Below are 15,855 nucleotides of genomic sequence, written 5' to 3' on the forward strand. Positions count from 1 at the left end.
TCAATCCCTCAGAAAGCAAAGCTGTCAGGTATAGAATTTTCCACTTGTGATGTCATGTGGTTGAAAAGTTTTGTATTTTGGAGCATTTCATATTTCAGATAAGGGATGTTCAACCTATAACATCATCCACTTTGGCTTATGTATTGATCGTATATTTAAAAGTATTTTTCCATAAGTGTCAGTAACTGTGGCCATTTGAGAGATATAAAGTAAGTGATAAAGCAAATAAAAATGGCAAGAAAATCAAAGCACACTTCTGTTTTTTTAATAATTTCTGTTTGTGATGACCTTCTGTGCTCTGGAACTTCTGTTTTACATGAAATTGGAGCTGGAACGAAAGAAAAACATTTTGATTGGTATAATAAAGAACCATATAGGAGTTAGAAATGAGCAAATATACATGGAATATATAATAGGATATCTAGTTATAGGACTTTGAAAAAGAAAAAAAAAAATCCCAAAACACCAAATCATATTGTCTTGAAAAGCTCAAAAAACTATGGGTTTGGTCCTGATTTTGCGAACAACAGCATGGTTCTCAAGTGGAGCAGGGTGATAATTTTTACAAAGTAAATGTATATTGTCTTTCATACGTGGAAAAAAATTGGAAATCTAATTCTGGTAACACTGGATATGAAGGTTAAAGATCCCTTAGCTTTATAATACAAAGCATGTTGAAAAGTAGTAATAAATAATATTTATAGTTTACCTTTTGAGATTCAATGCTTTAACAAAATATAGCTATTATACTATCATATTTAATTTTCAACAAATAATTGCATGCCTACTATGTACCAGGCACTGGTCTAGACTCTGGGGATGGATACATCAATTAACAAAATAAAGATCCATGCCCTGTAGACCTTACATTAAAAGATCACACATGGGAATCCATTCTTTTTTTCCCAAATAACTAACTATAAAATCTATAGGCCAGTTAAATCCACCAAAATCTGTGGATTTACTTCTCCACATTTAAAAAATGGGAAGTGACCATGGGCCAAGGTTACGTTTCCTAAATATTCTCAAGTTGAGTTATAATATTCTGAAAATGGTGAGTTTGAAATAGATGCAGTGAGAAAATTAAACCAGAAGAAGTGCTGCTCTGTGAGGGACACAGGAGGCCATGGTGCGGCTAACACTGAGGCAGCTGAAGTGAAGCAAGGCAGAGGCCCACAGAGGCCCATTCTGAACAGAACAGGTCATGGTGAATTTCAACAACAGTCAAATAGTTAAAACTGTCTTCCAACAACAGTCAAATAGTTAAACCTGACAAGGACATTTTAAGTGGGAGAAATAAAATGAGGAACACAAAGCACTGAAGGAAATTATCAAAAAGGAAAAAAAAACTTATTTTCTAAAATTGTGGTACCTGATTTTAACACATACCCCAAACCTACAAGCCTTGAGATTACCATCCAGTGCTATTCATGGCGGCCCCCTTGCACTGTGGCCCTCTCTACCTTCCTCTGCATCTTTACGTCCACAATTGGTTTCAGAAGCTCTGACATCAAAGCACAGGAGTTCAAATCGACAGCCTGGTACCCTTATTAAAATAAAAATTCTCACAAAATCAATATCAGTAGAATTTGTTAAAAAAAAAAATGAGCCTAGGAATCCGGATTTTTTAAATAAAATGCTATACTTTATGTCTATGATTCCCCAACAAAGTGCACAGCTTCCATTTAGATATGAAATTCAAAATAACTCATCATAGGCCAGCATAGCTGTGTACTAGGGCCAGGGCTGGGCTATGAAATAAGAGCAGCTAATTGCTTTCCCCAGTTAACTGATCCTTTTTACATTGTGATGTATTTTTATTTTGTTCACTCATTCATTCATTTTGACACATATTTACTGAGCATGTAGTCTGTGCAGGTGCTGCTCTGGGCGCTGGAGAAGCTGCAGTGCACGAGAGGACGGGCCTCCGCTCTCCAGGAGCTGGCATTTAGGCGCAGGAGGCGGACGAGGAGCAAGTGAGACACAGAGCAGCGCTGGGAGACCCAACAGGGCCCGGGGACAGACGTGGACGCGGCAGCGGGGAAAGGTGGCTGGGGACACTTACTTCTTGCGGTCCTTGTCTTTCCTCAGGTTGCTACCGGTTGCCATAAAGGACTGGGTCTGGAGTATCTCACAGGTAGCTTTCTTTTTAGAGAAGGCGATTATTTCTTCATCCAAAATTCTCTTCTTCTCTTCAAGCTTCTTTCTCTCTTCTTGGTGAACTCTCTTCAGGTGCTCAAATTTGGCCTGCAGCTGGAAACACGAGTGCAATTCACGCTCCCGACACTGCGCGGCAGCACACGCACGGGACGCCCGGGGCCGCCCAGCCTCGCGATCCGCGGCACCGCAGCCTGCCTACTCAGCAGTTCATGTTCCTGGTAAAAGTTTACATATGAAACTGCCTCGGGAACTTTAATTTTAAATGAGTTCCCATGCAAAAAAATGCTTTAACCAAATTAAATAAAAACCATAACCTCATAAAAAATATTTTTAAAACATCTGAACTTTTCCTAGAGTTTTTGTTTTCTCTTTACATTTTCCCCAAAGGCCTCTTATATGAAGTTTCTCAAATCCATGCTCAATAAAAACAAGAGACACGAAGTACAGAACGAAATTATCAAAAAAATTTTTAAAAACCCTCTTTTCCAAATAAAGATTAACACGTATAGTCAGTTATTGAAAATTGTACTGGGAAACGTCACTGGAAAACAAGTGTGAATTGTCAACTTATGTCAAGAACCTGAAAAGTGTATTATATTTTTCCAGTCATTCAACTTCTTGAAATCTAAACTAAAGAAATTCTAAATTCAGAGAAAGCTTCGTATATAAAAACACTCACCATAGTAGAATTTGCACTATACTGGGAAAAAACAGCCTAAGTATCCAATAAAGAGAAAGTCAAAGTATAAGTTTATGCTAAATACACTCAATGCAGCTGTGGGAGACCAGAATGGGCCACCCCAATATGAAGGCAGTTAAGCAGCAGCAGGAGAGCTCTCTGCCTTCCCTCTATCTGCCTAAAGGCAGGACATGATTTACAAAGACAAAGGGGATGCTGCCCCCTGCCCTCCCCCCAGGGAGAATACAGGTTAACCACTATTAACCAACAAAGACAACTGTACAACCTTTAGGCCTAGGATGGTACCAGAGGAATCTACATTAACCAGCTTCGCTAACTAGTTATCTGCTAGTTATTTGCCTTCCTCCAAGTTGCTGCCCCTAGAGACTTAAAAGTCTTTTTCCTTTGTCTTGTCACTGCTCTAAAAATTTCCTGTTCTTCATTGAAGATGCTATATAAGCTGCAATTCAAAGTCACCTATTTGAAAACCACTCATTGACTGTGTCTCCCATGTATATGTGAAATATACATGTTAATAAACTTCTGTTCAATTTTCTCTTGATAATCTGAGAACATGGCGAACACAGCATCCATTCCAACTAAGAATCTATGGGAGTTATTCTTCCCCTACACAGCCATTAACATGAGTTTTGCAAAAGTTTGTATTACAACATTACATCATGAGATTTCTCTTGTTAAGTGAAAAAAGCAGAAGTAAAAAAAAAAATATCTAAAGGACACAATTCAGTAAAATTTCATTTCCTTGGGATGGAAAATCATCTTGATAAACAATAGGAGGGAAACAATGTCACCATGGATGTCAATTTAAGGCAGGCAGGCCCGTGTTTGACTTTGTTTTGTACCACAAGTTAAGGAATGTCCTGTATGGATCATACAAGGCATATTTCTCAAAGTTAGGAAGGACACAAAACTCTAGAAACAGCTAACAGATAAAAAGGAAGTTTTAAGAAAATTGAGATAGCAAGGGAAAAAAAGATAATCTATTTAACATTTGTACCATGATTGATGTCTGGTACTGAGTTTTAACACAAAAAAGGAAGCTCTCTCCAATGGCACCCTGGGTAGCCAAGGCCCTGTGTGCTGAGCTCCAGCGGAGCCATGAACATCTCCCTGAGGATGACTTAGGACCTATGTCTTTTTCATCTTTATACCCCCAGCACCTAGCACAGGCATGCTGCTCATGAAAGAATTCTAAAAGATGTGGAAGAACTAGTAATGAGATGAAATATACGTGAAGTTCTGCATCATGCAAGTTCAAAGAGTCAAGGCACAAGGAAGAAAGTAGGTGGACCTGGTTTAATTGTGGCTTACCTCAAAAAAAGGAAATTATGGACTTAAACGGGCTCCGTGTGAATCAGCTATGTGCCATGCCTACCAATAATACAAGCACAGCATCTAGAATCTATGTCAAAAAAAATAACTTGTTTTTTGGTCTTCTAGTCTGGTTATATAATCTTGAGATTAATATTTCAGTTCTGGGTAGCTACCTAATATTCATGTAAAAAAACAAGGACCTGGTATCTAGAAAAGAAGGCATATAATAGTTGAGAAAATACTTCATTAAAAATCAGAGGCTGAGGGTGGAAACCAGAGATAGCTGAACTCCAGTCTAATGCATTTCTATAATATGTTCCAAATATGTAATAGGTTGTCCTGTGAGCCAGTGAGTCCCTGATAGAAGTATTCAAAGGGAGGCAAGGTTGAAACAGATGATTAAGGCAGGCCTTTCTAACCTAAGATGCTTTTACTCCAGATGCCTTTTCAGAGGCATCAGTTCCTTAGCATTTGCTTATTTAAACGGTTTCTGCTTTTATAAAAGATACATAAGTATCAGTGTGTGTGAGAGAGAGAGAGAGGGAGAGAGAGTGTGTGTGTGTGTGTGTGTGTGTGTGTGTGTGTGTGTGTGTGTTTTTAAAGGGTGGGCCTCCCTTAGCTGTCATTCAAATCAGTGGCACAAATACAGGGAGTGTACCCCCAAAGTGTGGCAGAGGAACAGGGTGAGGGGTAAGACCTGGAAGGGAGCCTAAGGGGCAGGGCAGGTTTCTGTTATGTGAACAGAGATATATCTGGTTACTTAAATGGAGGCTGCATACTTTCTATGCATACTGAAGTATCTTGAAAGTTTACAGAGTACTTCCTACATCATGTGTGAGGTTGACTAAAAATTCCAGGAAAAGTCAATGAGGAAAACATTTAAAAGAGGGCGATGGGGAGGAAGGTGTGAATGTGACTATTATTCACATGACATGAAGTTTACAGCTTTTGATAGCAATAATCCAGTGCATGTACATGAAGCATACACTCATGGTTCCATTATTCACTACGACAGGCAGTTAATTCAAACATATTCTCAAATACTCAAAAAATTAAAAACAAGGGATCTTTTGTGCTGCTGACAATGAGTCACCAGTTCTCTCAAGATTAAGTTGCCAAATGCTGCAGTAGCCCTCCCTTATCTGCAGGGAATACAATCCCAAACCCCCAGTGGATTCCTGAATCCTCAGATAGTACCAAACCTATGTATACTATTTTTTTTCCTATACATACATATCTATGATAAAGTTTTATTTATAAAGCAGGTACAGTAAGAGATTAACAAAAACTAATAATAAAATAGAACAATTATAACACTATACTGTATAAAAATTATGTGAATGGGGTCTCTTTCTCTCTCTCTCAAAGTATCTTTTGCTAATACTTTTGGACCATGGTTGACTGCAGGTAACTGAAACCTTAGGAAGTGAAACCAAGGATAAAGGGACTGCTGTACAATGCTGTGTCATCTGTAAACAATACTTCTGAAAATACTATACATACATTCCGTTACTCAATGGTTGGTTTAAAAGTATCCGTTTTTAGAAATTAGAAATGAATACTAGAGAAAACATTCTCTCTTGTTGAGCTGGTAGACAACTTTAATCTAAGCTCTGTGTTCACTGTGGTCTCTTTTTGCCTTGCCTGCCTGGAAGTCTGTTCACTTAAAAGTTCCCTCAACCCGAGGCTCTCAGTTGCCCCTCTGTGCAAGTGCCTTCTTCTTGCCCTGTATTATAAAGCTCCTATTCTCCTCATTTTTTTATTGTAAATTACCTAGAATACTTTTTGGAAATAGGAGTAGCATAAATGTTAAATGAAAAAATTAAACCAAGAAATAGACTGACATATAAAATTGGGAAACAGTTAATACCTTGACGATGGTCAGGTAATTTGAGGGATAAATATAAACTATACTTTTTCTTGTGGGGGAGGGCTTATAGCATATGGGAAATCTGTGTGTCATAAACGATGTGCCTCTTGAGTTCACCTAGAATCATCTCAATAATGGTGTAGGGAACATAACATGTCGACCATATTTGGAGACTTCATTAGTTCTGTGCATCTCCCTACTCTAGTCATTTAATGTTCACATACTATCATCTAACTACATAGCACTGTACTGAGCTAACTAAATATGAAAATCCAGATTTATATAAAAGATAAATTAAAGGTATTTGTTTCATCACAATATTGGCAAAGATAGTTTAAATAACAAGGCCCTCTAATACAGAGTTAAATAATGTTTAGGGTGGTATCTTTTTATTAGTGACTGCCAGTATCTTATTGCTATAAATAACTTTAAAATGTTAGCAGCCAAGTAGTGGGTGACTAACTGTCCCAGTTTGCCTGCAAAAGGCCTGGTTTATATCTACCTGTTGTTCCAATATAACTATAAATAAGCCTCCTCTCCCTCTACAGCCCTCCTAATCAAGACCATAAATTACACACTTCCCTTTAGTCCTTCAATTGATGATTCTTGGTCTTGAGGAATGAAGAACAGTGACTGGATGACTTCTTCACCAGGCCGACCCAGGCTCTGAGCAGGAACAGTATTGGCTTCACAGTGTCAAAATGGTCATGAGGTACCTTATAATGGTAGCTCAACAGGTCCCTGAAATCTACTGTCTCTAAAGCTACATAATTAAAAATTTAGAACTCCTGTGACAACTTTGGTGGTTGATGCCTTGGCTTTAAATTAGTTTCATCACTTCTTTAATATACACTCTTAACAAAAAAAGCACTTCAACCATAAAAATAAACAAAAATCTACAAATCACCTACCAACGAATAGTATTTATCTTTTTCCACCCAACCATTTGGTCTCCCTGAATTCTTCTTTTAAATAATACATACACATTTCAGCAAAATATTCTTATGTGAGATTTTAAAAACTAAAATTCAACTCTAAACTTCATCTACATATTCTCTTTCTTCTAATTGGTAAAACTAAGAATCACGACATATAAGAAACAAATTCTTAGAAGAGTTTTACTCTATGTATGGCCTTAAAGATCAATCTACTAATTAAAAGAAAGCCATCATCCTTATTTTGTACTTATCACAACTTCTTCCTTAATATTTGTATTTCAAAATAACTCCAAACTAGGGACAATTCTTGAATAAAAAAGAAGAAACTAAACAAACATAATATCCAAATGCCATATGTGATCTGTGATTGAATCCTAGTTCAAAAACAAACAGAAAAACCAGCAAACAAAAACAAACAATGAAAGGCAAGACAATTGTGGGGCAACTGGAGAAATCAGGATATAAACTGGAGATTAGGTAAGATTACAGCATTCCTATTAATTTTCTTAAGTGTGGGGAAAAACATGGGTACCCTAATACTTTCAACTTTTCTGTTGTTTGAACTTTTTCAACAGAATTTTTTCATTATAATTCAAATGATAAATAAGGTAAATTAGTAGATTATTACTTTTACAAAACCATTTCCTGTAGGGTTCATTTAAATAGCAAGTACAAGTGTACTTGAAAAATAATAAATTTGCAAAATTAAATTACAGATAACTCTTTAGGAACTCTTGTATTATCCAGTTTATTTATATTAACATTTCTGTCTTCTCTTACAAATTCCCTTTTGCAGCAAAATGACCTTCATTCTAAATATGGCTGTTTACTTAAAAGTCACCATTGCGGTTAGCCCCATAGGTCTACAGAAAGTAGTTTAACTCAAAACTAAAACCGCTGCTGGAAGAACTAGAAGCAAACAAAACCATGAAAGTTCACTGGTGATATTTTCTTGTGCCAAGGCTATTCCAAGGTCATCTAGACCATCAAACTGCATCCAGAAAGCCTGAGTTCAAATGCAAAGAAAAGCCACTTCACAGCTCTCAGTTACTCATTTCATGGCAAACAACCACCCCAATGATTCTCAAAAAAGGTTTAGCCACAGCTAAAACGTTTATGGCTCATGATGAAGATATAATGTTTAAAACACTTCTTAGTAACCTAGTCTATTACAAGTCCTTGGTAAACCACTCTGATGGAAGATGATTTGCTCAAAAGGGCAAAATTTTGATTTGATTTCAGATTATGACTTTTTTAAAAGTTTGTATTCAAAGACTACATGTTAGAATAGCTACTTTTAAATGGACAAGTAGCCTGCAAAAGCATCTCAACCAAATTCTTAAAATAAATCTCTCAAATTAATAAAATACCTAAAAAAATACAAATCACATCAAACCAGTGTACTTGCCTCTCTTTCAGCTTCTTTCAATATAGCTTCTTTCTTCTTTACTCGCTGCACAAACATCTGCTTCATTTCTTCTTCCTTCCTCTGACGTTCACCATGGAATTCGTGTCTTTTGGCTTCATAGGTCTCTTGAAGACTAAAATAGGTATTTGTGTTACTACTCTTCTGTTAAAAGATGATGTAATAAACTTGCAAAAATACAGTAAGTCCTCACTTAACATCCTCCATAGGTTCTTGGAAACTGACTTTAAGCAAATGAATGAAACCGTTTTCCCAACTAGTTTTCTCATAAGCTAATTGATATAAACAAGAATTAAGTTCCTGTCTGTCATGAAAACATCACCAAACCTCTGAATAAGGACCCAAAACACTTCTAATATTAAATACTGAAAACATTTTCTTGCTATACTACTCTCTTCTCTAGCATAAAGGTAGCTTGCTGTCATGAATCTTTAAGGCCAACATTATACTATCGTTGCAAATGTCAATGACTTAAAGTTGAAGAAGAAGAAAAAAAATTCTCAGATGCTCATCAAGAAAAGTCCTTAAGCCTTCACTTGGGACCTGTTTATTTGTGTTTCACGTACAGTTCTAACAAGCCTGGTGAACTTTTTCCAAGTGTATGGTGAACTGTACTTTTCTTAAGAGATCCAAAGACATAAAATTTTACTATGTCAAACCTTTAAGCAACTCTAAAATACCACAGAAATCTTTTCAAAGCTATAGGTCCCACACTTCAATGACAGTGATTTCGTACTGAAATGCTAAAGGTGATTATGGGAAAGAGATTAGTTACGTTAATCTGAAATTATTAAATTTGGGGATTTAAAAAGTTTTATAAAATCATGTTTCAAATGGTTTAAATAATTAATATAAAAATATTAAGATCAGTTAATTAAAACTGTAAGAGTATAATGCCGCTTACTTAAGTGGACTTCTTGATAAGCACTTGATCAGTGTTGGTAGATTAGGATACCAACTATGACTCAGCAATACCAGTCAGCAAATGTAAATGGAAAAACAAACTGAAGGTCTGGCAAAGAGGGGGGCTGGGAAGTACACAGAAATAAAGGTCACCCTGACAGGTTCATGTAACTTTTTTACTGCTACATAGATATAATACTGAGAGAGTTTACATGCCAACCAAATTATAGTGACTACCAAATTAAATGGGGAACATTCCTCAGAAAATAGAATGTAACTTTTTGAAACTGTGAAAAATAAAAGCTTCCTAATATGTTAGGCTATAATGAACTACAGAAGCCTTATCAAATCATTTATTTACAAATGAGAAAGTATCAAAAGAGACATTTTGCCTCAACTTGACTCAAGTCCACAAATTCAGCAGGAGATGTCTCTGCTCTGAAGGAGAACAGGCCAGAAGGGGAGAGCCCCCGAGCACAGACCTAGCTGCCCCTTTCTAGCTGGTTCTCTGCAAGCAGCTTCTAGCCACTGTTCCCACCCAACCGGAGCCTGGCCTAAACTGAAGAACCTCCATTTCTACTTTCCCACTTCTCATCTGAGCAGTGAGCAGATGCTTCTCAAACTGGAGAAATGCTCCATAAGTGTATGTGATGGGCAACCAATGATTCCAGATTGCCCACCATCTGTCCATCTCCTCTTGTTCTATTGTCTCAATTACCTCTTGGGGAGCTACCTCTCCCCCATGGGACACAGCCTGGTGGGACAAGTAATCAGGTTCATGCCCACTGGCAATCAAGAGATGGGAAGGTGACCTAAGTTAGACCTACTGAAGACTCCTTCCCTGGACTATGAATTGTGAGCAGTGGACAAAGAAGGCTGGCAATGGTTTCAGTTCACTCACTCCATTCCCAGAGCTGGAACGAAACTGGTTTCCACCTGTTCTAAGCCTTCCCGGTGAATCTGTAAGTCCTAGCTATGTAGCCCTCTAACCACTGCCCTTTTTAACTGAACACAGAGTGGTCTTCATTATTTTCAAAGAACTGTAAAGAAGCGAGTTTGTACCTGTACAACACAGCCCTGGGACTCAACTTCAACACAGCAGCACACTCCCTCTTTCGACACCCTCTTCACTCACTTCTAAGACGTGACACTGCTGGCTTTCCTCCTTCTCCACCCAACCCTTCTCAATGTGTCCTCCCTGCTCCTCCAGCTGACAAATGCTAGAGTGACTCCAGGCTATTGCCCAGACACCTTTCTTTCCAGATGGGCTTCTCTCTCCAGGGAGTCTCTACCCTGCTCCTATTTTCAATTAACCATCTAAATGCCTATGACTCTTTAGTGTTTTCCTTTGGCTCAGCACTTCTCTGAGATCCAGATAAATTTAAGTGCCTACTTGACACTGTCACTTGAATGTTTCAGAGAAACTCAAAGTCAACAGGTCCCAAGCAGAGCTTATGATCTCCATCGTGCCTACCCTGGTGGCCTAAGGAAAAAACTAGTCCTCCTTTAGCGACCCCCTATCTTGACAAATGCAGTGACCATCCACCTAGCCATGAAACCGTAAGTCTAGGAGACCAGAAATCTCTTTCTAGCCTCCTGCTTTTTTATCTGCTTATATCCAAACAACTATTAAACTCTTCCTATTTCGCCTTCTAGACATCTCTCAAATATGTCCAACTCTCTTTATTTTCATTGTTATCACTTTAGTCCAAGAAATACTCTCCTAAGCATCTTTGCACACCCCTTCGATACCTTCTTGACATTGGAGCCAAGAGTGAATTTTAAAATTCAGATATGGTAATCACTTCCCTTCTAAAATGACTCTGTCTTTCCCTTAGGACAATGACCAAATCCTCACCAGGGCCCCCATGGCTCCTGCCCCCCTGTTCTGTCAGTCTCATGCTAGTGCAGTCCTGGCCCCATGGAACTCCAGCACACTCATCTCCTCCCAGTGGTAAAGATGCCATTCTCCCTCTGTGTTCTGAGCCTTTGCATGTGTCTTGCTTTGTATTTCCCAAGTTATTACAGCTCACAATAGTCACTGCCTCAAAGGAGTCTTCCCTAATTTTCCGGCTTAAATCAGGCCCCCCCATTATACGCTGTCTTCTTCTATAGTGCTATCTTAGCTGTAATTTCCTGTGCAATAGGTACTTAATTTGGGGGCCTCTCCTACAAGAATGTAAACTCCATGAAAGACAATATTAAATCCTCAGCACTTAGCCCAGAGCCTTGCAAATAGTAAATATTTAAAAAATACTTATGATTTTACCTAATATTATTCACTGTTGACTTCCAAAGTACTCACTCAGCCTTACCTTCCCCCTAAGCTCTGGAAACATCTATGTAATAACCTACTCAAATTCGTCACCTTAATATTTAATAAGCAGCTTAAATTTAATGTTTCCCAAAACTCTTGATTTCCAACCCCATCCCTTCCCATCCTGCTTATGTCAATAAAGATCACCACCAGTCACCCCATTTATCAGGTCAAAATAGTGACTCAAGTGATTCTTGATTTCTCTCTCTTTTAAATCCCATATAGGGAGTCCTATTAACTCTAACTTCAAATACATACCCTAAATATACTTCTCACCCCTCCATCACTACCACCCTCATCCACACCTCTACCTTCTCAGGCATGCACTACTATGGCAGCCTGCTAACTTGATCTCCCCACCCCCACACTCTCTTCTCCACATAGGCCCAGAGTGTCCTCCTCCCACGCCCACAGCAGAAGGTCTACAAGGACAAGATCTGGTTTGACCCCACAATGCCTACACATATCCGGTGACTAGCATCATGCCCAAGAAATGGTAGACAAATAACAATTATTTGCTGAATGACTGAAAATTTTGAAATGTAGATTCCTAGGTCTATGCTTGGGAATTCTGACCCTGGGTTTCTTAATCATCCGCAGGTGACTGCCGATGGATCTACCACGCAACCTGGACCCCTCTCCTTGGAGAGGACTTCAGAGCTGCCCACCTGCTCTTGGCTCAGGATCCTTGTCTCCTCAGTGCAGAGACCTCTGAATTACCCCAAGACGTGGAAAAAATGAGAAGTGAAGCCTCCTCTGGGAAACATTAGGGAAGTCAACTTGAGATGGTTAATCTTTAGTGAAGATAATATAATGAAAAAAGTTGTTTTACCAGAATGACTGGCCCACAACCAGAGCACAGAATGCCTGAATTTGGTGGTTGGGGGGGGGGGGGTTGGGGAGTAAGTACATACAGTTCTTAATTTACTATGCTACCGGAAGCTAAAACGCTAATTAAATACATAGATTAAAAAATTTAAAAATTCAACTTCATTTATGATTAAGTCTTCCAAAAGGTCATACACTGATTGGATGCACTCTTCTTTCTTCCATCTGTGTTTACTCTGGGGTAAGTGCTAATAGCCAGGGAAAATGCTGAAATACAAACAATGCAATGGAAGAGGAATCCTCAGTCTCATAACAGAATTTAAAATAGACTTTGCCCCAAGGATTTCATGCTTTTCTCCATGAAAACACTGTTGTGGAATGCTATGCCAAATCAGATTTGCTGGAGTACATTAAGGACTAGAGTTTCATGTGTACACATCTTAATTAGAAAAAGAAAGTCAGGGATATAGCACCACATAAAATTACCAAGGAAGTTTATAACAACATTTAATGCCCTATCTCATAGAACACGAAGGTCTTCAGGTTCTACAGTTCTTATAATGGTACTGTAATATTGTTAGAAACAATCTAATCTCTGGCTCCCTACAAGTACTCTCCATTCTTCCTTTACAAGTTTCACTCATTCCAAAACTTTCGCAGGAGAAAAACCAACAGATAGCATTTTAGTTTATTTAATATGGTTTGTGCTCCAACTTTCTTTTATGATAACAGTTAAATATAATTTCATCTGTCTCAGATAAATACAAAAATAAATCCAAATAATGAGGGCTTTTTCCTTCAAGTATTCATGTCAACATGTACTGAAACAGGGGACTTTTGCCATATGTTCTTCCTTCTATATAACTCCTTCTGAGTCAGACAGAGCTGCAAAAGTAAGACCCTTCAAAAGCAAGAAGATGTCAAGTGATTCGAGAAGCACAATAATTAGTCATTATCAAATAATTCTATTTCATGGTTTTGGGAAATTTCTGAAAAACACATTCCCCCAAATCCTGGCTATACAAAAATATGCAGTCTTCTCTAACTTCCTCTTTGGTTGGCTTCCCAGGAACCCCCCTCACCTGACAGGCTTGTCCTCTGGGCCCATATCTGCGAAGCCCATTTCCTCCAGCTTGCAACGCCTGTAGAGTTCATAGTGCCGAGTGTGGGTCTGCTCGCGCAGGTCCTCCATGTTTGTGCAAATGAGCATCTCCCGCAGCTTTACGAAGTCACAGTGGTTTTCATTTTCCACTAGCCAGAAAAAATAAGAAAAGAATAACATTGGTTTTTAATCCCTGGCACCAATTAGCATTTATTGAATGAACAAATAAATGAAAACACGTGAAATAACAGTGAAATGATCAATCTGACAATAGCTATAATTATTTTATACAAGTAACCAAGGAAGAAACTCTTGCATTATACACACTGTATTTATTATAGGCAACATTAATTGAAAGACCAAGAGATTTGCTTTAAATTTAGTAGCCAATGGATAAACAGGAAGTTACAAAGAAACACAATTTATTATGTTACCATATGCTGTAGTTATTTCACTAATACTTTGTTAGCAGTTCACAAACCATCCTCAGGGCATTTCACATAGCACTGAAAAAGAGTATGTAACACTATCTCACTAAAATTTCAAAGTAGTAAATTGTGCAAACTCAAGGATACCATCTGTGCATGCTATAACTATCAAATTCTTTTTATACATTTATGATCCTATGTTAGGCACTATTCAAAATTAGTGAACACACTTTCATGGTCCTTCTTCTATGTTTACGGTGACCAGAAAACTATAAATAAATATGTTACGGTGACCAATAAAGTACAATTATTACTTTTATATTTTTTATACATTAAAAATGTTATATTTTCTCAATAACAACATTTGTCAATTTTTAAAAAGCAGCATTTAGAAACCAGTACTAGTAGCATCTATTCCCCATTAATTTCCATCACAAGTAAATAAACCAGGTAGTACTAATTACTTACTGATTATAATGCTAGATAAATAATCTAAATGTCAGGTGGACTTCACTTAGCTGACTGGTTTGTTTTGGAAATAGTTGGCAATACTTTGATCAGTAAAAATATATAAATTTACAAGACAGTTTATTATCCCCTATAGTTAAGTGGTAATTAGTTTATGTATCACGTTTAAACACTACTTTTTACATTCAAATTTTAGTCAAAGTGCCCTATGAGTGCTTCCCAGCTTCTGACAGTCCGGGCACCAGGTCATGTGCCACAGGACCTGCATGTGGCACACTGAGAATGGGGAGGCTCTGTCTGGCCCATAGTCTCTGGTTAAAATAGTACACAGCCAACTCCTCTGACAGCCCACCATAACCAGGATAATGCAACCTTGAGATTACTAGGCCACATACATATCTCTAGTCATTGTTTATCTCATTTACCTTGTACAACACCCCAAGGGTAGTGGCGAGCTTTGACCATTTTATTTCCGACTTTCACCTCATCCATACTTCCTACGACAGCAAATGGCAATTGTCCCTGAAAAGGAACTGGAATATCAATCACATCTCACAGCAATGTGAAAACTGACTAGATAAAAAACAAAAATTTATGTATATAATAATAGAGAAGAGAATAATTTATTAAATAACAAATCTATACAAAATCAAATGATCAGCTATGCCTCAGATTTTAAAACTTGGCAGTGAATATGTGTTAATTGTTCTAGTGTCATTTTTGGGCCCCATAAAGAAAATTATTTAGTGAGTATGTCCCACAGGTAAGGCACTATGCTGTTGGGAATGTAAAAAAAAAAAAAAAAAACTAAAAACTTTCAGTATAGGTGCGATTTTCCTCAATATAATCTTTGCCATAAAAGACAAAGATAATGTTGAGGAAATTACTCCCCCACCACACCCAGCATATATAACTATAATGTAGTGTATATATCTATATTTAGTATGTGTATAGATATGTTACTAATACAAAGTAATATAAAGTCCCAAATTAATGCTAATATAGTGAATGCCTTAGAAATTGAGAGGAGTGAGAGATCACAGGGAGCAGAAAAATATTGGCCAAGCCAGATCAGAAAAAAAGGGATTTAGATAGATAAGCTAAGTGGGAAGAAACACCTTAGGGAAGGACATTCTAAACAAAATGCAATAGCTAGATTCAGGGGCAAGGAGTAGACAGTCTGTCTGAAGGTGAGGATTAATATAGAGGAAAAGTCTAATGTAAGAAGTATTAAGTACTATGTTTAGTATTTAATAATTGACATTATTTAGTTTCTTAATTGTGCCTTTCTGAAAAATTATTCTAGGAGAACACAAGAAATAACATTAGATGTAAAAACCATTTAATACATAGGAATTAAGATCACTTCATTTACATTAGTCAGTTTTTACTTACTTTAGG

The 15,855-nt window shown here is 37.6% G+C and overlaps 1 protein-coding gene across 3 annotated transcripts in view; it reads right to left on the reverse strand.

Moving 5' to 3' along the window:
- Window positions 1–249: 249 nt before the first annotated feature.
- SEPTIN10 (septin 10) overlaps window positions 250–15,855 on the reverse strand; it is a 55,981-nt gene continuing 40,375 nt past the window's right edge. For 2 of the 3 annotated variants that reach the window (XM_045550377.1, XM_045550376.1), the window contains 6 exons: window positions 14,880–14,976; window positions 13,539–13,707; window positions 8,391–8,523; window positions 2,066–2,253; window positions 1,390–1,546; window positions 250–328 (listed from right to left, as the gene is read on the reverse strand). In XM_045550377.1, coding sequence (XP_045406333.1) covers window positions 1,429–1,546; window positions 2,066–2,253; window positions 8,391–8,523; window positions 13,539–13,707; window positions 14,880–14,976 — 705 coding nt within the window. In that variant the 3' untranslated portion in view covers window positions 250–328; window positions 1,390–1,428. The remainder of the gene's footprint in view (window positions 329–1,389; window positions 1,547–2,065; window positions 2,254–8,390; window positions 8,524–13,538; window positions 13,708–14,879; window positions 14,977–15,855) is intronic. The other variant, XM_045550378.1, reaches the window with a different exon arrangement.

This window comes from Lemur catta, chromosome 4 (genome assembly GCF_020740605.2).
Source record: "Lemur catta isolate mLemCat1 chromosome 4, mLemCat1.pri, whole genome shotgun sequence".
Classification (NCBI taxonomy): domain Eukaryota; kingdom Metazoa; phylum Chordata; class Mammalia; order Primates; family Lemuridae; genus Lemur; species Lemur catta.